The sequence below is a fragment of the Prionailurus bengalensis genome, chromosome C2 (genome assembly GCF_016509475.1).
Source record: "Prionailurus bengalensis isolate Pbe53 chromosome C2, Fcat_Pben_1.1_paternal_pri, whole genome shotgun sequence".
NCBI lineage: Eukaryota > Metazoa > Chordata > Mammalia > Carnivora > Felidae > Prionailurus > Prionailurus bengalensis.
Window position 1 is genome coordinate 158,090,006 of NC_057350.1, and position 24,206 is coordinate 158,114,211.

Sequence of the window (24,206 nt, forward strand, 5' to 3'; positions counted from 1 at the left end):
GCGTAATATGTGAGAAAACATTATTAAATCCAAGGTTACAAAAATTTACACGTATGTTTTCTTCCAAGAGTTTTATAGTTTTAGCTCTTAAATTTGGGTCTTTGATCCATTTTGAGTTAACTTTCTGGATATGGTGTGAGGTAAGGATCCAAATTCATTCCTTGGCAAGCGGCTATCCAGTTGTTTCAGCACCACTGGTTGAAAAGAATTCTTTCCCCACTGGATGGTCTTGGCACCCTTGTGAAAAAAAATCAACTGATCATAAATATACTGGTTTATTTTTGGTCCCTCAACTCCATTACACTGGTCTCTATGTCTATCCTTATGCCAGTACTACAGAGACTTGATTACTTTAGCCTTTAAGTTTTGAAATTGGGAAGTGTTGAGTCCACCGACTTTCTCAAGATTGTTCTCAAAATTGTTTCATCTAGTTTTGATCCCTTGCATTTTCATATGGATTTTAGGATCTGCTTATTTCTATAAAAAGGCACCTGGACTTTTGACAGGGATTACATGGAGTCTGTAGGTGAATTTGCTATATTAATAATATTAAGTCTTTAGAGAACCTGGGTGTATTTCCATCAGTTTAGATCTTATTTAATTTCTTTTACTATAGGTTATAGTTTTCAGTGAACAAGTGTGAAAATAAATAAATAAATAAATAAATAAATACACATATAAATGTGTGTGTGTGTGTGTATATATATATATATATATATATATATATATGTATACATTTTGCCCTTGGTTCTCTGTCCCCTGGTTCCTGAGACAGAGCACCTAAGACCCTTAAAATTTCCTAAATTGTAAGAGCACTAAGGATATCTTTTGTTCTAATATTTGGTCTTTGACCCCGGTGCCTGACAGATACCTTGACCTAAGACCCCTATAATTTCCTGGGTGACAGGAGTGTCTTTTGTTCTACTGAGGTGATTCCTGATGGCTCCTGGAGAGCTTCAGAATGGAGGCTAGTCGCCAGGAAGATGAAGCCATGATTAGAAGCTTGAGAGTTTTTAGCCCTACTCTTCATCTTCTGGGAAGGGGAGAAAAGCTGAAGACTGAGTTAATGACTCATCATGCCTATAAGATGAAGCCTCCTTAAAAATCCCCAAAGTACAAGGTTCAGAGACTTCTGGGTTGGTGAATGTACCAGGTGGGTGGCACGCTGTGACTCCATGGGGACAGAAGCTCTTGTGCTAAGGACCCTTCTGGACCTTGCCCCATGTGGTTCTTCATCTGGCTGCCCATTCACATCCTTTACAAGTCCTTTGTAATAAACCAGTAATCTAGTAAGTAGACTGTTTCCTCGAGTCTGTGAGTCAGGCTAGCAAATTAATTGAACCTGAAGAGGTTATGGGAACCTCTGATTTATGGCTGGTTTGGTCAGAAGCTTGGGTGACAACCTGGATTTGCACGTGATGCCTCAAGTGTTGGGGTGGGGGCAGATAGGGGCAATCTTATGGGACTGAGCCCTTAACCTGTGAGCTTTGCGCTTACTATAGTGTCAGAACGGAACTGAAATGTAGGACAGCCAGCTGGTGTAGGAGAACTGTTTGGTGTGGAAAACCCACACGTCTGGTGTCAGCAGCATTATTAGTGTGAAAGTAAAGAAGAAACATGGGAGTGGTTTTTCCTAGAGAAGTCTTACACTTCTTTTGTTATATTAATTGCTAAGTATTTTATGCTTTTTAATGCTATTATAATCGATATTGTTTCAAACTGTTCATTGCTAGCATTCGGAAATACAACTGATTTTTGTACATTGACCTTATATTCTGCAACCTTGCTGAACTCATTTTTAAGCTCTAATAGTTTTTTTGTGGGTTCCTTAGGATTTTCTCTACATAAGATCATGTTTTCTGCAAACACAGAAAGTTTTACTTTTCTTCCAATCTGGACACATTTGATGTCTTTTTTTGCCTTAACGACCTGGCTAGAACCTCCACGGTAATGTTGTTGGGAAGGGTAAGGGTGGAATATTCTCTTCTTGCTGCTGGTCTTGAGAAAGTATCCCGTCTGTCACATTAAGGATGATGTTAGCCCCGGGTTTTTCATAGATGTTCTTCACTAGGTTCACAAATTTTCCTTCCATTCCTAGTTTGTTGATTAGTATTCTCACAAAAAGGTGTCGGGTTTTGTCAAATGCCTTTTCTGCATCTACTGAAACAACTGTGGTTTTTTTGGTTTTGTCCTATTACTCTATTAATAGAGCGTACTTAGTTGATTCGTTTTCAAATACTCAAGTCACACTGCATTCCTAACAAGGGAACGTTTCTGTCCTTTCACTTTGTAACACAGAAACATTTTACGAAAATTAAAAGCATTAAACAAGCCACTTTTGACATCTTTTTAAACATCCCTGTCCATATATATTTATCATCTCAGTCCATATATATTTATCTATGTATACTTTTATAGAAAATGATGAAATCATCACATTGTTAGCTACCATTCATTTGATCTTTGTTGAAAATACTACTCGTTAATGGCTGCCTAGTATTTTAAGTACATATCATAATTTGATCATACGTCCTTTGCATATCAAGGTTGACTCTAATAATATCTATTATTAAAAACATGATGAATATTCTTTTTTATTTCTTGGTATAATTATCCCCTTTAAGTTTTCAGCCACTCAATTTTATATTTTTACACTTAAGACTGAAATCAGAGGGACTTTTCCCTCCTGGCTTTTGGCTTTTACGTTTAGAAATTCCTTCCCCAATCTGAGAAGAGATGAATACTCAAGTACTTTGGTTTCATCAAGTTGCTTTCCAACTTTTTAGTCATCTGGTTTAAAACAAAAAATTTTTTTTAATGTTTATTCATTTTAGAGATAGACAGAGCACAAGTGGGGGAGGGGCAGAGAGAGCTAGAGACAGAATCGGAAGCAGGCTGCAGGCTCTGAGCGGTCAGCACAGAGCTCAACGCGGGGCTCGAACCCACGAACCATGAGATCATGACCTGCGCCAAAGTCGGACACTTAACCGACTGAGCCACCCAGGTGCCCCTGGAATAAATTTTTATATTTTTATAAACCCTATTTACCGAGTAATGTATCCTTTCCTCACTGACTGTTGCTGTGCCACACTTTATCACGTACTACAATTCATCCTACTATCTCCGCACTTCCTACTGCGTTCCAATGATCTGCCTGCCTAGGGGTCTACCATACTACCTAAGAGGAAAAAAAAAATGAAGCACAAAAATAGAGATAAGCAATATGAATCACCAGCCTCAAACTTTTAAAGTTGATAACACACAGAGGAATCTGGCTGGCTCCGTTGGAAGAACACACAGCTTTCAGTCTTGGGGTCATGAGTTTGAGCCCCACGCTGCGTGCAAAGATTATTAAATAAATAAACTAAAAAACATGAAGTCGATAAACATAAAAAACAAACTCCAAATAGCTCTGGGAATACATGGTTCAGCTCTGATTATAATTAAGCTTTGCACTTTCCCCAGATCCCCGAAAGGCTTTCTCGTGGTAAGGGAACAGAAGCTGGCTACAAGGCCAAAGCCCTTCCCAACTTCCTCAAATAGGCAGTGGTTGGGCGTGGCAGGAGCACAGAAGGGTGCAAATTCTATAGGCAAATTATGGAGTCAAGAACTGTTCCTCTGATGCGGATGTTCGGGAGGATGACAAGGGAAAAGTCGAAACAAGGCAGCTTGAGTACCTTCCAACTATGTCCTAAGTACGGAATTCTATTAAAAGATGCAGACTATCCTTAACTGGAGAGAATGGACAAGAGGTGATTAAGATATCACCGTCGCCTGACTTCGCTGAGACCAGGGAGAAAACAACGGACGCTACCCCACAGAGAGCGGCCTTACCTAGTGATGCGTAGGAACCCGGATTCAGGGCCCCTGCACCCAACCGCCCGCTTCGCGCAGACTGCCCGGCAGCATGGTGAGCCTTGGCACCAGCAGCAGCATTCACGTCGATGTCGCTTCGTGAACGCTGCAGGCTTCCGGGAAGGCAACTGGCTTTGCTGCTGCCTGCCGACACTACGGGAAACAGAGCAGAGGCGGCGTATACGATTTAAATCGCCACAAACAGTACGGAAGTTACATCGACTTGAAACCACGACGAGCGGGGCGCCTGGGTGGCGCAGTCGGTTAAGTGTCCGACTTCAGCCAGGTCACGATCTCGCGGTCCGTGAGTTCGAGCCCCGCGTCAGGCTCCGGGCTGATGGCTCAGAGCCTGGAGCCTGCTTTGAATTCTGTGTCTCCCTCTCTCTCTGCCCCTCCCCCGTTCATGCTCTGTCTCTCTCTGTCTCAAAAATAAATAAACGTTGAAAAAAAAAAAAAAAAAAAAAAGAAACCACGACGAGCTAGTCCATGACGACCAATGGTCAAAGAGGAGTGGTGCACAAACGGACACCGGAAAGCACTTCGCAGTATTTTCAGGTCGGGGTCCTTCCGTTTCAATCCTGTTACCCCTAAATCTTCTTGGACAGTCTCCCCAGTGTTCTTCTGCCTCACTTTCCTCTTGCATAAAATGGGAAAAACCTCTATATTGGTGAAATTGACACAACTGCTCTGTAGATGACGAGACGGTGTCTATGACTGATGCATGAAAAGAAAGCACAGGAAGCACTGTACAAGGTACACGGAGGACAGCAGTTTTGTCTTACTACCAGAGACATGCAGGGAGAACTCCCACTCTAGCATATGGTTATTCAGAAAATAATGCAAATTCTACCCCTCTTAGGCAAAGCAAATTGAGCCATTCAATTTCTGGTCTGTAGTTTTCAGTTTTAAAAATGAAGAGTTTTATAAACTGTGACTTATGATCCATGAATAGGCCATGAAATCAACAGAGTGGGTCATGACCAACATTTTAAGGAAGTGAAACAAAAAAGAGTGCGTCGCATGTAAAGGTAAGCGGTGCTTCAGGGAACTTGGATTATACTCTATTCTGTACAGTATATGTATATCATATGCATATAATTACATACACCACATTGTACATACTATGTGTAGTATACGTATATGGTATACAAACGTAGGTACAACGTACATATGTGGTATTAGCTTACTGCGTAAGATGATGTTCTCACTACACAGTTAAAAGCAGTAACTTTTAAACTGTTCTGATGTGGCCCGTGGTGAGAAAATACTTTTATTATTTTTTTAAACGTTTATGTATTTTGAGAGACAGCCTTCGCGTGCACGAGGTGGGGAGGGGCAGGGAGAGAATCCCAAGCAGGCTCCTCGCCATCGGCACAGAGCCCGATCCGGAGCTCAATCCCCGGACCTTGAGATCATGACCCGAGTCGAAGTCGAGAGTTGGCCGCTCAACCGACTGAGCCCACCAGGTGCCCCGAAAACAATTTTAAATAGTAACATGACTTCTAACGTAGCTTTACTTTGTTATTCAGTACAACATGCTTGGACTCTTGCTTAGAAAAAGACAGTTTACCTCTTCCAGCCACAGTCGATGGGTTTGCTGTAGACCATTTGGAAGAAAAAGGGCGACTGCAAGGTAAAAATAAATGCTTTTAGTAAGAAGATGTAATTTATCACTCTTCTCAGAACAATGAAATACTGAGTTTTCTGAAGAGTTGTCTTAATTTCATTTTAATTTTCCTTTTACAGATCACTTCAGAACGGTGTGGTCCCTCAGCTGTGGAGCAGAAATGAGACAACTAGCAGCGAAGAGACCGTAAGCTCTACAAAGACAAGCAACCGGCCTGCTGGTGTTCACCCGGGTCCTCGGCACCCATCACAGTGCTCACCACGCAAGACTCAATAAAGCACGCTCCAACCCCTGTACCCCAAGATGTCTTCCTTAGAAGGAGACAGGGGTAGTGTCATCACCAGCACACAGGGAGTTCAGCGTGACCAAAGCCTCTTCACCTAAGCCGTAACGGGCGCGGCCAACGGCACTTCAGGCAGCTACCGTGTAGGTATCACGCTGCCTACGGCAGTGCTGAGCGTAACTGCCTGGGACAAGAGGAACGAGGCTGAGGGCTACTGCTGAGGATAACACCAACGATTAGAAAGCAAAACAGCTCAGATCATTTCAAAGGATCCATCTGCCCTAGTTATCGTTACAAAAATGTTTTTTAAATGTTTATTTCTGAGAGAGAGAGAGAGAGAGAGAGAGAGAGGGGGGGGGGGGGGGGGGGGGGGGGGGGGGGGGGGGGGGGGGGGGAGACACAGAATCCGAAGCGGGCTCCGGGCTCCGAGCTGTTAGCACAGAGCCCGACGCGGGGCTCAAACTCACGGACTGCAAGATACTGACCTGAGCGGAAGTCGGTGCTCAACCGACTAAGCCACCAGGTGCCCCTGCCTTAGTATCTTGATTATCTTTCATTATAATGCTATTCTGCAGCCCATAGGTAAATAATATGTCTAGGGGATCAGGGAAGTTTATCTACAAGTTTTAAAGGTGCGGGAAGAGGAGCAAAGACCCCAGACAGGTTCATGGTAGGAAAGGTAATTATTCCTACGATAATTACACTGAAATGGATCGTATCTGCTTTTTCACTGGACGTTAAGTACAGCACTCACAAAACACTGGGAGCGCCTTCCTGGATCCTGTGCCCTGGGTGCCTCACTTGCCTCTCCCTCGTCCCACTCCTGCATCAGGGCCCCGCCAAGCAACCGGCAACCTTTGTGTGGCCGAGGTCCCACAGGATTACACAGAGGTGAGCTCACATTCTGTGAGCCGTTCTTCCCTGGGGAGACCTGCAGATACTTGTGGCCACCCTAGGGAGTAGACATGGCATCAGAAATTCTAGCAATCTCACAGGGCTAGAGAGAGAGAAAGTTAGGGTTAAGGCTACCAAGGCAGGAAGGGTTTGAGGAAGCTGATATAATGAGAATGCAATTATACAGAGGTGAGTCAGATACTAGTGAATCTGCCACTGATCCAATTTGCCACTGAGGAATTGGCTCAAGTCTTCGGTTGTGCAAAGGCAAGGAAGGAAAGCAGCGTGTTTACTAGTCACACGGTGCAGTGGAAGGGTTCTGAAGATGACTTCGGAATCCCCATTACAATTCCTCCATTATAATGCCCTAGAAATGGGCGGTCTACTGTACCAACTATTTTGGGGGTACTAAAAAAAAAAAATATATATATATATAAATTAGTGCTTCCCAATCTTTTTCAAAGGCATGAAAGCACAGACACAAAATCTGAATCACTACACTCTTTGCCTGAAAAGAAGTTACACTAGCATGTAATCCAACCCTTGCAACAACAGACCAAGAGACGAGTAAGTACAGCTGACCTCGAACAACACAGATCTGAACTGAGTGGGTCCATCTACATGAGGATTTTTTTTAATACAGTACAGTACTGTAAATGTGTTTTTTCCTTATGATTTTCCCAATATTTTTTCCTCTACCTTCCTTTATTGTAAGAATACAGTATATAACATACATAGAGCATACAAAACGTGCCCATCGACTGTTTATGTTCTCGGTAAGGCTTCCGGTCAATAGCAGGCTGTTTGCAGTTAAGTTTTGGGTGGGTCAAGTTGTATGCAGATGTTCGACTTCACGGGGTGTTGATGCCCCTAACCCCCATACTGTTCAAAGGTCAACCACACTTTCCAGTAATCATTCTTTTAAGGCTTGAAGGGGAAGCAAGTAGACACCCAACCATCTAACTTACGGAACTACAGGGAGTTGGAGAGAGAGTAAGAAATCAGTAATTATCATTTATATGACCTTACTTGAGACTTTCCTGTGAGCTAGATGAGGACCTGTCTGATTGTGGAAGAGATGCTACACTGCCAGAACTCTTTAAGTAAGTCTGAAGACTCTTCTGATAAGATGGCTCAAGTGAATTATACAACGTTTCGGCTTCACCAGGAAAGTGGTTTCTAAGACCCATGTATGTCCTGTAAAACAAAAGAACAAGTAACAACAAAAGAATACAAAGTAATAGCTTTACATAAAATGTGCACATTCACGACGAACGAAGATGAGACCATATTAATATATCCACCACCTATCAAGTGAATACTTTCTAAATGTAACAAGTTTTGGTGGAAAGATGGCAGGCTTTTGAGAAAAGATCTCAGTCCAAAATCTGGTCGTGATCCTTACTGTTTGCATGGCCGTGAAAAAACCCCTGAATCTCCAAACTTCTGTTGCCAGTCTACAGAGATAGCATGTTTGCAGGTCATTTCCAAGACTAGACAGTAATGTAGACCCAACTGCTCCACAGTATCAGGTACTTAGCACATTCTCAATAAGTGACAGTTATTTTTATTCATAATGAAAGTGGAGGTGTTATGATGGAATAGGAATACTAACGATGATACAAATGACAATGTGAAGTCCGCTGTTAGACATCCAGTACAGATATAAAAAAAGAAAATCTCTACTCCCAACATGGGGCTCAAACTCACAACCCTAAGATGAAGAGTCGTAGACTCTACCAACAGAGTCTGCCAGGCGACCCGTACATCTAATACAGATTTAATGGAGAAAAACCTACCTCAATTTTACTAAAGGGCTGATGTAGTAGAATACTTGAGACACTGCTGTTATTTTCATTCTTCCAGTGTAATTCTTTTCAAAGAAAAGATCCAAGTATGTTTAAGATGTGACAAAAACACATCATACACTTACTTTCTTGCCTCCACTCTGGCTTCGGCATCAGCATCATGAATCCCCTTCTTAATAGTTTCAACCAAGACAGCTGCATGTCTATTAAAACAAAACATATTACTTTTTTTTAAGATTCTGTTATTTTTAAGCAGTCCCTACACTCAACAAAGGGCTCGAACTCACAACCCTGAGATCAAGAGTCGCATGTTCCACCGATTCAGCCAACCAGGTGCCCCAAACACCTTTAGATTCACGAGTAAAACCACATTTCACCACAAATCATACTGCCTATATGTTACAAATTAATCACAAAGGGGCAGGGGAGGTAAAAAGATTAATTAGTGCGTAATAATCTAAGATTGTAAGAGTTTCTGATAATCTAATAGTAACCCCACATATTTCATTCATGGATGGTTTCCTCCTGACAAGTCAAATATTAAAAACTTGAACGTAATTATTTTTATAGAGTCCAAATAACGTATAAATGTATAGTGCTTAAATTTTAAATTCTTAACGAATAAAAAAAGCCCTTTGCTGTGGTTCTCACTAACCCACCAATGTAGAAAATAATCTGCTAATAGTATGATCAGTTATGATCTGGACCAAGCTAAATAGTAGTTGCCACAAAGAACTTAAAGGAAAGTTAGAATTATATCATGCCTACACGAAACAAACTTATTAAAAAAAAAAAAAAAAAAAGGCTGTGAATGGGTTCTTACAATTTCCATGTAAATGCAGGTATACACCAAACTTCAAACTTGAAATTATACCGTGCAAATAGCCAACTGGCTAGCTGGCTGCCTACATTTTTCTCTTGTTCATCTCAGAGCTGCATGAGATACTGCCCAGTATATACCTTACCAATGATACTGGACAGCTGGTATGGAGAAACTTTCCAATGAATCTCTCTCTTCTTAAAATCTTTCTCCTCTGAAAAGAAGTACCTTCCTTCTATCTTAAATCATTCATTACTTGATTAATTATACCTCAGGAAACCTAGGTCACTTGTCTGGAGATACATTTTAAAATTTCTGTCCAATTTAACCTGCAGTATCTTATTTAATCCATCCTACTTAAGAGATCCTCATTCACCCTGTAAGTAAAGAAGAAAATCATAGCTGCACCAAGTAAGAGGAATCAGACTACATTACAGCTTTAAAGGGAAACCAGTATAAATAGCTTTTAAGCAAAAGGAGAAATAATGCAAAACCAGTACCATCAACTTCTAAAGAACTGGTGATAATGGGAAGGACAGGGAAGCAGGAAAGGAAGAGTTAATACATACCTTTCCAATGAATGAGTCTGCCACTCTTGTAACAATAAATCTAAAAATTCAAATGAGCGCCTGAAAAATAATTATAACTAAATGTTATAACACTATGTGAAGTTATGTTTATTTAAAACTAATTGTTAATTAACACTTTCTTCTACTGTACTTTGTTCTCTGAATTAAAGTACAAGGGGGGCGCCCGGGTGGCTCAGTCGGTTGAGCGTCCGACTTCAGCTCCGGTCATGATCTCACAGTTTGTGAGTCTGAGCCCCGCATCAGGCTCTGTGCTGACAGCTCAGAGCCTGGAGCCTGCTTCAGATTCTGTGTCTCCCTCTCTCTCTGACCCTCCCCCACTCACGCTCTGTCTCTCTCTCAAGAATAAATAAACAATAAAAAAAAAAAATTTTTTTTTAATTTAAAGTACGAGATATTTTTAGGTTATCTTTTTTTTTTTTTTTTTTAGGTTTATTGCTTTATTTTGAGAGAGAGAGAAGAAACGCAAGCAGGGAAAGGGCAGAGAAGGAAACGGAGAATCTCAAGCAGGCTCTATGCTGTCAGGGCAGAGCCCTACGCAGGGTTAAATCCCACGATCCATGAAAGCATGACCTGAGCTGAAATCAACAGTCACACACTTCATCAACCGAGCCACCCGGGTACCCCACGTTTTTAATTACTGTAACTTCTCAAATACTTAACTACTTTAAGGCTCCAACTACTCCTATGCTACACAGTTCAAAAAAACCTGCAGGGTTCCCCATGATTTTAACTTAAAATGTGTGTCAATTATAAAACTTAACACTATTTCATTTTAAAAAATACTTACCGAGCACCTACTATGCACTAGAAATTGAAGACATACAAAGGTGACCAAGAAAGATGGAACGGATCTTCCATTTCCGCATCTGTTTTCTTAAACATGCACACACTTAACTTTTACTCAAGTGTCTGTATATTTCCTCCTATACCCTCTCGTTCTCAACTCCTTCAGCTGTCTCACTCTTGAGCTTCTCTTTCTTGGCATCTGATGACACAGTTCTCCCCTATTTTTCTTCTTTTATTAACATTTTTCCTCCACCTTCCCTTAAATAAGTGTTCACCTGGTTGGCGCTCTTTGTAACCCACCTGTTTCGTAGCCTTTACTTGGGAAACATCACCTGAATCGTCTACACCCTTAGCTCTGACTATCAGCTCTGCTGCTCACATCTAGTCCTTTACCTCCAGCACTGGTTCTTTCATTCGGCCGTGAAGTCAAAGTTTCAACCAGCTCGCGGACATCTCTACACTGGCAGAGACTGTCAGCTCAAACACTACGTACGAAAGAACAAATTAATTCTTACCCTCTCAAATCCATTCTTTTAGCCCATACTGTATAGTTCAGAAAATGTTAAGTTAACTTGCCCAAAGTGATAGGACCTAAACCCTGGCATCCTGACTGCAGAACTCCCAGTGTGAAGCATCTGATCTATATCCAATGATCAAGTTCTCATTTCTATACCCTTAAATCCCTTGGATTTATTTACTGAATGAACTCTGTAATCAGTGATCACCAATACAGCTTACTTCAGACCCTGCCCCTCTTACATGAGCTACAAGAACAATAATTCCTACTGAATTAAACCAATATTTCTCATTGTCCCTTTTTTAAGTATATTTATTTATTTTGAGAAAGAGGGAGAGTACAAAGGGGGTGGGCCAAAGAGAGAGGGAGAGAGACAGAGAGAAATCCCAAGCAGGCTCTGCACTGACAGCATGGAGCCCGACGTGGGGCTTGAACTCACGAACCGTGAGATCATGACCTGAGCCAAAACCAAGAGTTGTATGCTTAACGGACTGAGCCCCCCAGGCGCCCCTCTCACTGTCCCTTTTTAATCACTGGTCATAGCTGAAATAAAAAGATGGATGACATTACCTCCTCACCAAAAACTGTCCGAGTATAAAGCAATGTCGAAATTTCTCTTCGTAGACGTTCACAGCCCTCTACACTGACTTTAACCTACTCCTGGCCTCCCTCCCCCATTCACATCAGCCTCTTTTCCTACTGTAACCTTCCGTTTATCACGTGTTCTAGCCTCAATGGCCTGTCTGATGGCTCTGCACCACTCAGAAGCTTTACATCTCTGCCTAGGTAACACCCACTCAATTCCCCTACAGTTACTGAATTGCTTCCCATTTTCAAGGCATTTGTTTTTTAAATTAAAAACCTTTATTAATGTTTATTTTTGAGAGAGAGAGAGAAACACACAGTGCAAGCAGGAGTTGGGGAACCGAGAGGGAGGGAGGGAGACACAGAACCGGAAGTAGGCTCCAGGCTCTGAGGTGTCAGCACAGAGCCTGAAGCGGGGCTCGAACTCACAGACCGCGAGATCACAACCTGAGCCAAAGTCTGACGGTTCACCTAAACGACTGAGCCACCCAGACACCCCTCAAGGCAATTTTATGACGCGTTTCCTGACTCCCTCTTCTCTGTTACATTCCTATTTCTCTAGCTACCACTTTCCTCGGTGTTACGACAGAGACTGGCAAACCTCTTCGGTAAAGGGCCAGGCACGGAGATTTTAGGCCTTGTGAACCACAAACAGTCTCTAACTCGTACTTTTCTTCTTTCTCCCTTTATAACCACCCTTCAAAAATGAAAGAAATAGTCTTTGCTTGCAGACTGCATCAGACTAGACTGTTGGCCAGATATGACCAGCGACCTGTCATTTGCTGACCATGGACCTAAGAAACAGGTGACAGAACACTTGTCACCAAAACTCTGAACCACTTAAAGGCAGTAATACCTCTTTCAGCTTCTTCCTAGCAAAGTACTTAAATACATATATTTATCAAGTAAAAAAAAAGAGATTCTTTACAATTTTCTTTGTTTTGTTACTCAAGCAATAATGACCGAAGGAGTAAGAACAGATTTTATAAGCATATAGGAACAGAGGTAATATCAAACATGATCAGATAGGACTATAGTTTAAATTGTTTTGAACTAAACATCCTTCACTGCAAATATAAAAATGTAGTTTGATTTTCTTATATCTGCTGTCTTGCAAAAATCGTTTGAGATGGTTTTTGAATAAAATAAATCAAACTAACAAAATTTTAAAGCAGTTAAGAAATTGAGATCGGGAAAAGAATATGAATTCAAAACAGATGGGTACATGCATCATACTAGCATATAAAATATGGTACTTAAAAATGTCTTTAAAGTCATTTCTAAAGCTTATTTTTAATTGTAGTTGACATACAATATTATATTAGTTTCAGGCATACAAGCTAGTGATGTGACATCACAAAATGCTCACGATAGTTATGACCTGTCACCATACAAAGGTCAACAATATCATGATTATGTTCTCTACGTTGTACTTGACATCCCTGTGACTTATTTAAAGTTCAAGTTGGTACCTCTTAATCCCTTTCAATCTATTTTGCCCATCTCCCTCCCCTCTGGCAACCATTAATTAGTTTTCTGTATTTATGAATGTTTGTTCATTTGTTTTGTTCTTAGGTTCCACATGTAAGCGAAATCACATAGTATGATTCTTCAATTTTTTTCTGTAGTATCTATATATTTATGTATTTATTTCTGCATTTAAGTTAAGTAAGTAAGTAAGTAATCTCTATACTCAACATGGGGCTCAAACTCACGCCCGAGATCAAGAGACACGTGCCCTTCTGACTAAGCCAGCCAGGCGCCCCTGACTCTTCACAATTTTCTTAAACATCAAACGTACAAATCTTGTTTTTGTTGTCTTTAGTATTGATGGTGATCCCGATGGTATTAAAACCAGCAGAAATCACAAGACAGAGAAAGACTGACAGGCTGACCTGGTGTGGCTGTTTATTCTGTCCCAAACACTATAATGAATTCTACTCATGTGGATCTGCCTCATTTAATCCTCACAATGGCATGGGGTCGATATCATCAGCGGTACTAACATACACACACACTGACGTGCAGAGCAGTATAATTGCCCAAGTAGAACAGTCAAGTGGCAGTTGTGGGACTCTAGCAAAAGCCTGATGCCAGACTCCATTCTCTCTGAAAATGAGGCAACACGTGGCCCAAAGAAACCAAAGCTTAAAAGGAGAAATCTGGAAAACACGGGTGGTTGTAATGGTCATTTCTTTTTCCTTGTAGGACACGAGATGAAAAAGTTTACTAAGGTTTCTAGAAGGTAAGAAATTTGTGACAACTAAATTTTGCACCAGAATTAAGAATTTAACATAATATAAAACTATACTAAATTAGTTTTTTCTCAAAACTTACCTCCTTACAGGAACTGATTTTGATGTGCAATTGCTTGTGATTAAAGGTATAAGTCTGGGTACATGAGTATGCTGAAAAAGATGTTTTAGAAAAGGTTGAGAAATATAGTCCGCTTCACATAATCTCTTCTATTTGCCTTACACCCAAGTATTTAGATATATTAGAATAGAACAAAAAGACCATAAAATGAGATCTGGAAAGAAATCAAACCTGTCAAACAGTTTCCCCCACTTAAATAACAGTAATGATGATATAGTTTCAGAAGGCCAGGTGTGGCTGTAATACTACCTGAGAGAAGTTAATTGTGTAACTGCAAAGAACTGTCGGGGCAGTGTGTTTGGGGGCGGGAGCCCTAGCAGGACTGGGCTTGCATCTGTCAAACTCTCTGAAGTGCCACAGCTACGGCCGGCCGGTGGAAGAGAATAATTAGTAGGCCATCAAAGCGAGTAACCAGAGTGAGCCTGCAACCCTACCTGCTGGGAATGTACTCGGAAATGGTGATTTTAATGGAAGTTTCACTGTGGCTAAACCACAGCTGTCTAGAATTCAGGTAAAGTTCAACAGATATAATCTTTTGATTTCTATTAGTAATTTTACATTCCTCTAGTGAAGTAAACACTAAAAAGTACACAATAGACAGAAGGATAAAATAGTAACCTAAGCATACATAGTCGATGCTTCACATACCCTATTTTTTCTTCTGAGCTAATGGTACAGGCCAGATTACCTAGGAAACCAGCTCTGAGATGAAGTCTAGCATGTAGGATACTCCCGAGTGCCCTTGGGATCAACACCTGTGGAAGGAGGGCAAAGGAGGCAGGGGTGGGCAGAGGAAGAAATCCATCTGTGATTGGGCCTTAGGATCTCTTCGCTAAAAGCCATTAGGGAGCTCTGGAGTTAAAACGGCCCCTCAGAGCAGCTCGAATTGGTTCCGAATGGCCCCAACGTCAACTTCCACATCAATCAGTTGTTGCGTGTGGGCCATAATGGGAAGGGAAAAGACCCTGGGGAACGCAGCTCTCTGCAGCTAAAGACTTTCTGCCAAAAGTGCTTCCGGTATTGGAAAAACCAGCCTTTCACCGAAGAGGAGTGTGTGTGGCACATCTGTGAGCTAGAGTGAACTCAACCAAAATAAAAGAGCCAACTTTGTTCAGCTGCTTCAGAGGGAGGCTACCTACACACCTGAAGCTGCTCCAATGAGAAGTGCACAAGAGAGTGCTGACCTGTGGGCTACTGAGCTTACACTCCGCACAGAAGGGCCCTGTGGACTTGCTCCCTACGGCGCCCAGAAGCGCCTATTCCCAAACACTGCCACAGACCTCGAGCCCACGGAGACTCTCCAGCCACAACACACTGCGTAGGTCTTCCCCACCTTCCTTTTCTTCCCTTCGTAACCTCCCCAGACCCTACTGCTGATGAACACGCGTTCAACACGGTGGCACGTATGGAGAGATACACTGACCTAACTATCGTCATGTCACATTCAGGGAGAGCTGTGCCCAAGGAAAATAAAAAGTGAACGTTACAATTACAGACGAAGCGTTCAACCAAACACCAAGTCGGACAATTTAGGTTTTAGTTTATGAATGCAAGCTGACAACCGAAAAATAAAAACCTTCTTTAGAATTAAAAAAAGAATTAGAAGTCAAAGACAGCAATCTAAGGAAGGAGTCTTCTGGGAGACAAACAAAATACAGAAAATAGGAAATAACATAAAACAACAAAACCACCTGATTTGTATTTTCAGTGAGATGACAGGATAGTGTATCAATAACATTAAACAAGCTTATGAAAGATAAGAAGTTTGAAAACAATGTAGGATGTATAAGGCCTCAGAATGGCAGCATGGGTATTGTCACAGAAGTAGAATTTCAAGGAATTTTTCTTGAGAACATACACCTGTAAGGCAAAAAACAAAAAAAGTATCCGAGAAATGATAAATGATACTGAAGGTTCCAAAACTGTGTAACAACAGTAACAGGGAAAAACAAAACAACAACAACAACAAAAAAACCCCCAAACCTAGCAAAGAAAACAGAAGCAATAAATAAATGATCCACAAAAATTAATACAACTTAAGGAAAATTCAGCTTCATCGAAACTCTTACACACTGTGGAAGGAAAGCACTAGTGAAGGTGGAAGTCCCTGCTGGAGGAAAGCTCCTAACACCTGGAAAGCTTCCGCAAGGTTTTATTTTTGTTTTTCTAGGAAAGAAACAAGTGGGATCTCAGTTCTTAGAGACACAATAAAAAGTTAAAATAATTCTGAATGAAGGTAAATAATTCTGAGAAAAAAGGAATATGAACCTGAAGTCCAACTTTTTAGCTCTGTTAGGGTAAAGAAAAGTCACTTTAAAATATGCAAAAGTAAATATACATGAAAACTGAGAACACACTAAACCAAACAGAAATTACTCAGAACTAATTAAAAAATGGGTGGTAAGAGCCAATGGCCAGGAGAGAAAGAAGTAAAAAAACCACAATTTCCAACTGCTGGACATGAAAATGTTTTTATTCAATTTAACGTTTGAGGGGAAAATGACATGAATTAGACAAAAGGTAGTCTTTTTAAAAGGTGGGGGAAGCAAAACAGGTTCTATTCCTGACACTGATAAAGAATAAGGAACTTGTAAGAAAATAAGAAACAGGTAAGAAAAAGCACAATGAACAGAAAACAGAAATTACAGGAAGAAATGCTATTTCAAAATGGTGATAGTAAAAAACTTTGACCATACATAAAATAAAGTAAGAACTGTTAGGAAACTGAAATTGACAAAAAACAGAATCAGAATTTTTTAGATAAATTACCTTTTTAAAAAATGAGACCATGAAGAATTGGAATAATAGAAAATATCAAGTTGGATTTAGAGATGAACAAAGTACTTTATAAACAAATTCCGTAGTTTGCAAGTACTAAAAGACTACCTATATAAATTCATGATGTACTGAGACACAAATAAAATTTAAGGCATTCACTGAAGAAACTGTGTAATCAAATTCTCTAGTTAGAATGTAATGAAATTATAAACTAAGGACAAGAGCAACAAAAGAACCATCTGAAAACCAAGTATCATGATGTAACTCAAAGAGGATGCTGAAATGAAAATTACAAGTGATAAAGAAATATAAAGAGAACGTGGCAACTCTAAATGATTCATGCCAAAATCCAAGAAAACCTACAGCCTTATAATATTACAAAACAAAAACTGTAACAAATTATCTAAGGACATACTACAAAGATCTAAGGGCGGAAAAGGAGCCAAAGCAGGTCAAAGAAAGGAATTAAACTTATAGGAACTAAAAAGTTAGAAAAAACTGAAGAACATCGCTGGAACCAATAAAACTAAAATTTGAGGCTTATAAAAGAAACAATGCCTCTGGCAAGTTAAAAAAGAAAAAAAAAAAGAAAATTAGTATTAAAACAAGAAAAAATGGTACAGAACCATAGCGCTACAGAGGCATTATTTTTTTAACTTAAGAGAAGGCAGTATACCACCTCGTGCTGAAGATTCTTAAACTCTATATGAAAAGAATATTCTAAGAAAATACAAATAACCAACGATTCAAAGTGAAATGCAAAAGGGCCCAGGGTCTAAAACATTTGAAAAATTATTATAGAACTTCCAAGGTCAGCAAGCCCTCACAATAGAATAATGTAATAATAAAATATATAAAATAAGAAAAGTACAGGAAATTCTAAAAAGACTCATAGTATTAGACTCTGAAGTATTAGCCAAATGAATCCAGCAGTATCGTAACAAACAACGGCCAAGCAGAATCCAGTTCAATGAATGTCCAATGGATAACTAAAAAGAGAACCATTTCTAAAGATATTACACAGATAGCTGATAAGACTTCACATCTATTCCTGATCAAAATTTAGCAAAATACAAACAGAAGTTCCCCTAACCTAATATAGAGTATCCAAAGAAATCTGCACCAAACATCATATTTAAAGTACTCCCATTAGACTCAAGACAAAACAAAGACCTCAATAATCTCTGTTATTTTTCTGGATTTAGAGAACCTTAAACAAATATTAAAACAGAAAAAACGGACCATCTTCAAAGATAAATTCATAGCTTTTTAAACAGCCATTTGATTTTACCGCTGAAAAACCCTTCTGGTGCAGCAACATCAGAAAGAAATTTCATTCCTTTAATAGGAAAGAATAAACTGACCAAAGAAACTGAATAGGAGCTCAGGAAACAAACCCATACACTTAATGGAAATTTACTATATGAAAATGCTGCCGTTGCAACAAAGACTGAATTATACATGCCACTGAGTCAACTCATTTTGTATTTGGGGGGAAAATCATGTTAGATATCTGTATTTCACACAGAAACAAAATCCAGTTAGATTTAAACATAACAAACAAAATTATAAAAATGTTAAACTGGATATTTTTATAATTGTGAAATAGGGAAAGTCATTTTAACTATAACAAAAACCACAAAAGGAACATTGTCTCAATACATAAAAATTTAAAGGTTCTCTATATAACAAACGATAGTTTAAACAACATTTGAAGAACTGACAGACCGGTAGAAAACAGTACCTGCGACACATGTAAAACATATGTAACACAGAATCAATATACTTATGATATATAAAAAAGACCTTAGAAATCAGTGAGGAGAAACTGTACCAAGAGTATAAACTGGGCAATCCATAGAAGAATTCTGAAAGGAAAAAAAAGTAGCCAATGTCTCTAATAATCTAAGAAATGCAAAGTACAGAATATGAAATAATATTCCATGTATTAAATTATAAGACCTGTAAGTGACTGATAATACACAATGTTGGTAAAGGATGGAAAGAAAGGACTCCATAAAGATGACTTAATGTCAACGCCTTTCAACAGAGAACCAATCTAGACGTTAAGAAGAATTAAACGTACAGACAAGAGAAGGTGCCCAAGTTCATGAAGTTGAAAAAACCAAGTGAGAAAGTATTATTTATATATAGGTAAAATATAAACATTAGGTTTATATTTTGTAATAAATACTGTTTGTATAGGCATAGAACAGACGTTTGCAAAAGTATATACTGAATGGCTAGACTGATTAATGGTAGAAGAGAATTCAAGAGGGGAGATTTATTTTTTTTAACTGTTCTTTTGGGGGCACCTTCAAGATATTGAAGATGAGAAATATTAAGAATTTGCCTATCATACCACTGCCTGTAACAGTTTTACTGTTTGATATCTGCCCGTTACCACCTGTAACGTAATTACACATACCCCTAAGTACATGCACACGTGTATATCATTCTGTATGCAAGAGTATTTACTTCAAAATCTTCTGTATTATTTAAATGTTCTATATAACTGTAATAAGCATGTATTGCTTTTATTTCATAAACCAGTGAGTAAATAAGTAAATAAATAAAAATGCCAATGACTTATTTAAGTATGTTGAAAAAGAGGGAGGGGAGGAGAGAGGGAGGAAGACAGAAGAACCTACCCGAATGATGAACCTGATAGCCGCACATCCAGAAGTTGCCATGACTTTTGCACTATTGGGGACGAGATTAAAAAGCGTAGGTACAATGGCTTCAGCGCCATGATCAAACTTGTTTCCCAAAACTGTTGAAAGATGTCTACAAAGGAAGACCAAAGAATGTTGTTTTGTTTTTAAGTTAATGGTAAGTATAGGTAGAATCAGATACTTTAAAAATATTCTCATTGAATTAACTTAAAATTTTTATTTTAAACAGTTCGAACAGCAGAAAAGCAAAAGAGAAAGGGAAGTGCAAATATTACTCATTTCCCTCTTTCCCCCCCTTTCAACTGTCCAGTCCAAAGCTGAAATCTGGCATTTTACTCTCTCTTTACAATGGCAAAGAGAAGCCATCTGATCTCAGAATTTAACCATTATCTTGACAGGTAAAAACATTCAGCCCTGATTGCCCTGACCTCTATTAGTCTTCATCCATCAAGTATTTCTATTCTGACGCTCCGACATCGATCTTAAATTCAACATATGTTCAAAATCTTACGCAAATCACTACTCCTCAAGGCAGCCACTATTTCTATTAATGGTACTACCACTATTTTAGTCAGCAATACTCCACCTGTGGGGTAGGGTTTCAGAATTTTTGACTGAAAATACACCTCTACTACACGCTAGTTAGCTGGCTGACCCAAAGGACGTCTGTCTTCTCTTTCCAATTCTGTAGTTAAACAACAAAATTCAGTCTTTCATTGCGTGATTTAGTTAGGACACTTAGAAAGGATGTTGTAATCACGCACAGTTCTCACAATGCTTGCAGTATTGGTTCTGTTCTATGTCTCTTATTTAAAATACACTGTTGGGATACAGTTAGCTCCAAAACCTCAGGCTCTTGACTCAAAGAGGAAGTCTGACTCAGGCTTATTTACTAGTGTTCAGTTATACTTTCAGTTTTCGAATGTCTAGACTCGTGGGCAAAAAGGAACCTCAAACCAGAAGCAAGCAAACAGATAGCGTGGTCGTCCTTTAAAAAGGAAGTTTTGTTCCGGTAGGCAGGTGAGGCACTTGGGAATCAGTGTGATCTTTATCAGTCTGTCGGAAGGAGCCTGGTTTTGGAACTGCTTTAGTGCCATCCCCATACAACGGCCTCTCTGGGACCTCTACCGAATGTCCTGGGTGTTCAGCTGGGTTTCTGCATCCTACTCCTCGGAACTTGAATCTCTCCAGCCCACATGAGCTCTGGGAACCGTTGTTTAGCTTCTAGCTCCCAGCAACAGTTCTTTCGCAACCTCAGGGAGCTGCGCCCTTCACACGCACAGACCAGTATTAGGCCAGACTCATGGGATCCATCTGACGCAGCGCCATCTCTACAGCTCTTTTCCGTTTCTCTCCCTACTCTCCCGGATTCTGCATCGCAAATGGTAACCACTACAGCCTTCCGCAACTCCAGTCTCTGTTTCTTCTTCGACTCGATGGAACTGTCTTGCTCTGCTTGGTTTCCTTCTTCCTTCTCCAAGGTCCAGAAAGCGTCTCTTGGTCACACTGTGCTGATCATACTGCTCAACTGATTGGGTTCTTTCCAGAATCAGAGTCCTGCTCTGTCCACTGTCCCCCATCTATGAGCAGCTGTTCTACACGTTTTATCCACTTTCCTGCAGGACAGCCAGTCCTGTACCAGCTCTGTTGCATCATCAGCTAGAAGCAGAACTCTCGCCATGAAATATTTTTCAAGGTTCTATTTTGTAGAGTTTTGTTTTCCTTTTTATTATTGCTTTTAAGAGACGCTCAGTTATTTTGTACATTGACTTGCATCTGGCATCTTGCTGTCGTCCCTTAATTATGATAATTTACCTATATATTCTTGTGGTTTTCTGCATGGATAATTGTATCATCTGTTAATAATGTCAGCTTTGTTCCTTTTCTAGCAATCCTCAGAGTTTTTATTTCTTGGGCTTTTTCCTCCACTGCTGTGACCAGGACAGGATTCTGATTAGAAATATTAATAGTAGACATCTTTGTGTTCCCTATCTTCAAAGGAATGTTTAGACAACAGCAGTACCCATATCAGAAGTAGCGGTAAAAGAAATGTAAGTGTCACACCATACTAGAATTTTGGGAGAATATTAACATACGGAATAAACTTAGATATCGATAAGCTAATGACACACGCTGCAATTCCAGAATAATTGCTAAAATTTCAGAACTGGAAATCCAAATCAGTTAACATCCAAATCAGTAAAGAGAAAACTGAATAGTTCTCAGACCCATTCATTTTCTTCTTATGCATTCAGTGATCAAAAATGAGCCGGTGGGCTTTAGATATATAAGCACATTTGAACGTTTTTGTTAAGAAAGATTAAAAAAGAAAGAAAGGAAAGGAAAGGAAAGGAAAGGAAAGGAAAGGAAAGGAAAGGAAAGGAAAGGAAAGGAAAGAAGGAAGGAAGGAAGGAAGGAAGGAAGGAAGGAAGGAAGGAAGAAAGAGAAAAAGAAAAAGAAAAAGAAAAAGAAAAAGAAAAAGAAAAAGAAAAAGAAAAAGAAAAAGAAAAAGAAATCACACAAACTGAATCCTTATTTATAATAAAAATTATTTTTGGATCACATACATGCTGTTTTTGGGTTATCCTGCTGCTGCTTTACTTAATGAGCACTGAGTCACTGAGTACTAAATTTACTCATAAAAAATACAAATCCAAAAAGAACATACTTACGCTACAGTAATGCAAGCTTCTCTAACCACTTGGGATCTAAGATCCTTTGCTGAAAGTTTAAGCGCTCCATCCAACAAGCGTAAATGTTGGAAGAAGCAGTCATATTGTGCAGCTCCAGCAACAAGCAACGATCGAATTTTCTTAAGCTAAAGTAAAGAGAATTCTCATTATTGACATAAACAGTGTCAGTGCAAAAAAGAAAAAAAAAGTTACCAAAACTTCATTATTTAAACAAAATTTAAAAAATAACGTTTCAGTATATTTGTATGACTACATTCAGACCTTTTACCAGGATTAAATGTATTTTATAAACATGCAAACCACAAAAAGCTTTCTGGAAAAGAACATTATATATAGATTTAGTTATATACATAATGGACATACACGATGCATGAATAGGTAAGTAAATCTTAAAGTTTTAAGGGACTCTTATTATTGTGTAAAATACACATTAACATAAAATTATTTCAAACATTTTAAAGCATACAATTCAGTGGCATTAAGTACGGTCAAAACGGGAAACATCACCACTATCTCCAAGGAGATTATTTTTTAAAGAGCCAGATTTGCAACCTGCACTCACCCATAAGCAAAAGTGCAGAATCCAATGGACCAACTACTGTGCCAGCTTCGTATTTTAATACGGTCACAGGTACTTTGTGAAATAAATAGCTCTTTCTCCCTATTTCTAACCTTTAGCATGACTTTTTAATACAGGATTGACAAATGTGTTCCATGTTAGCACCCGACATACCTAATAAAATCACATAATCAAAACATACCCACCAGTGCACATCTGTGCTCAGACATAATGAGAAGCTAAAAGTTTACCCATCATCTCCATTATGTATAATTTCACAGTAAACTCTGAGGTTCTCTAAAATTCTAAGAGATCTTTATAAATCAGACGGATTAACATTGAAAAAGATACAAAAGATACTATAATAGTACAAAAAAATCTGAAAGAATAGTTACGTAATCTTAAAGCACATAATGAAGGGAAACTATCATTGAAGTCAGAAGACACCTAAGCAAGAGTAACTAAAAACAAAAATCACAATACGGTAGGAAAAAATTACTTGTAACACAGGAGTACGATACACAAAGAATGACAATAAAGTGAGACAAAGACAAATAACCCAATATTAAATGGAGCCAAATAAATACATGAAAATGTGCTCACCCTTACTAGAGATAAGCAAATGCTAATTACAATAAAGACACTTCATTTTTCCTCATCAGACTAGCAAAACTTAAAGACTTCACTGCATCCAATATGAGAAAGAAAACAGACGCTCTTATTGTAAGGAAGATTACGAGCTACTGACACCTTTGTTCAAAACATTCTGGCAATATCTACTAAAATAAAATTGTATCTATTCTTTACCCAACAACCTCACTTTAAAAAATTTAGCCTACAAAAATAGAAACACCAGTGTTATAAATGTGTATAAGGATGTTTATTGCAATGCTGTCAAAATAGCAAAAAAGAAAAAGCAACTGTTAAGTGCACCGAATGGGAAATGGGTTAGTAAATTACATGGTATCTTTCAACTAAGGAATATATGTACATATTGATCTGCGTTCAATAAATATCTGAGCAACTATTATACGCTTGGCACCTACAGCAAATGTACTGAATGGACACAATTTATGAAAGTGAATGAAAATAAGTTATTAAGTAGTATATCTAGTATGATCTCTATTTTTATAAAAGGAGTGGGGGGGGCTGTTTATTTTCTCATACATATATAGAGAAGAGGTTATACTACAAAATGAAAACATTTGTTTCCCTAATACGAAGTAAACTATTAACTTTTTCCTTATAAAACTTCTGTACTGTTTCACTTATTAAAATGAGCCTATATCACTTTTCTAATTAAAAAATTAGGGGCTCCTGGGTGGCTCAGTCAGTTAAGCCTCCGACTTTGGCTCAGGTC

General features: G+C 39.1%; 1 protein-coding gene across 44 annotated transcripts in view; it reads right to left on the reverse strand.

Annotated features, from left to right (window-relative positions):
• Positions 1-24,206, reverse strand: part of CLASP2 (cytoplasmic linker associated protein 2) — a 182,085-nt gene that overhangs the window by 78,259 nt on the left and 79,620 nt on the right. For all 44 annotated transcript variants that reach the window (XM_043595870.1, XM_043595869.1, XM_043595867.1 and 41 more), the window contains 8 exons: positions 22,267-22,412; positions 19,571-19,706; positions 14,103-14,173; positions 9,857-9,916; positions 8,593-8,670; positions 7,689-7,856; positions 5,426-5,481; positions 3,835-4,008 (listed from right to left, as the gene is read on the reverse strand). In XM_043595870.1, the coding sequence (XP_043451805.1) occupies positions 3,835-4,008; positions 5,426-5,481; positions 7,689-7,856; positions 8,593-8,670; positions 9,857-9,916; positions 14,103-14,173; positions 19,571-19,706; positions 22,267-22,412 (889 nt within the window). The remainder of the gene's footprint in view (positions 1-3,834; positions 4,009-5,425; positions 5,482-7,688; positions 7,857-8,592; positions 8,671-9,856; positions 9,917-14,102; positions 14,174-19,570; positions 19,707-22,266; positions 22,413-24,206) is intronic.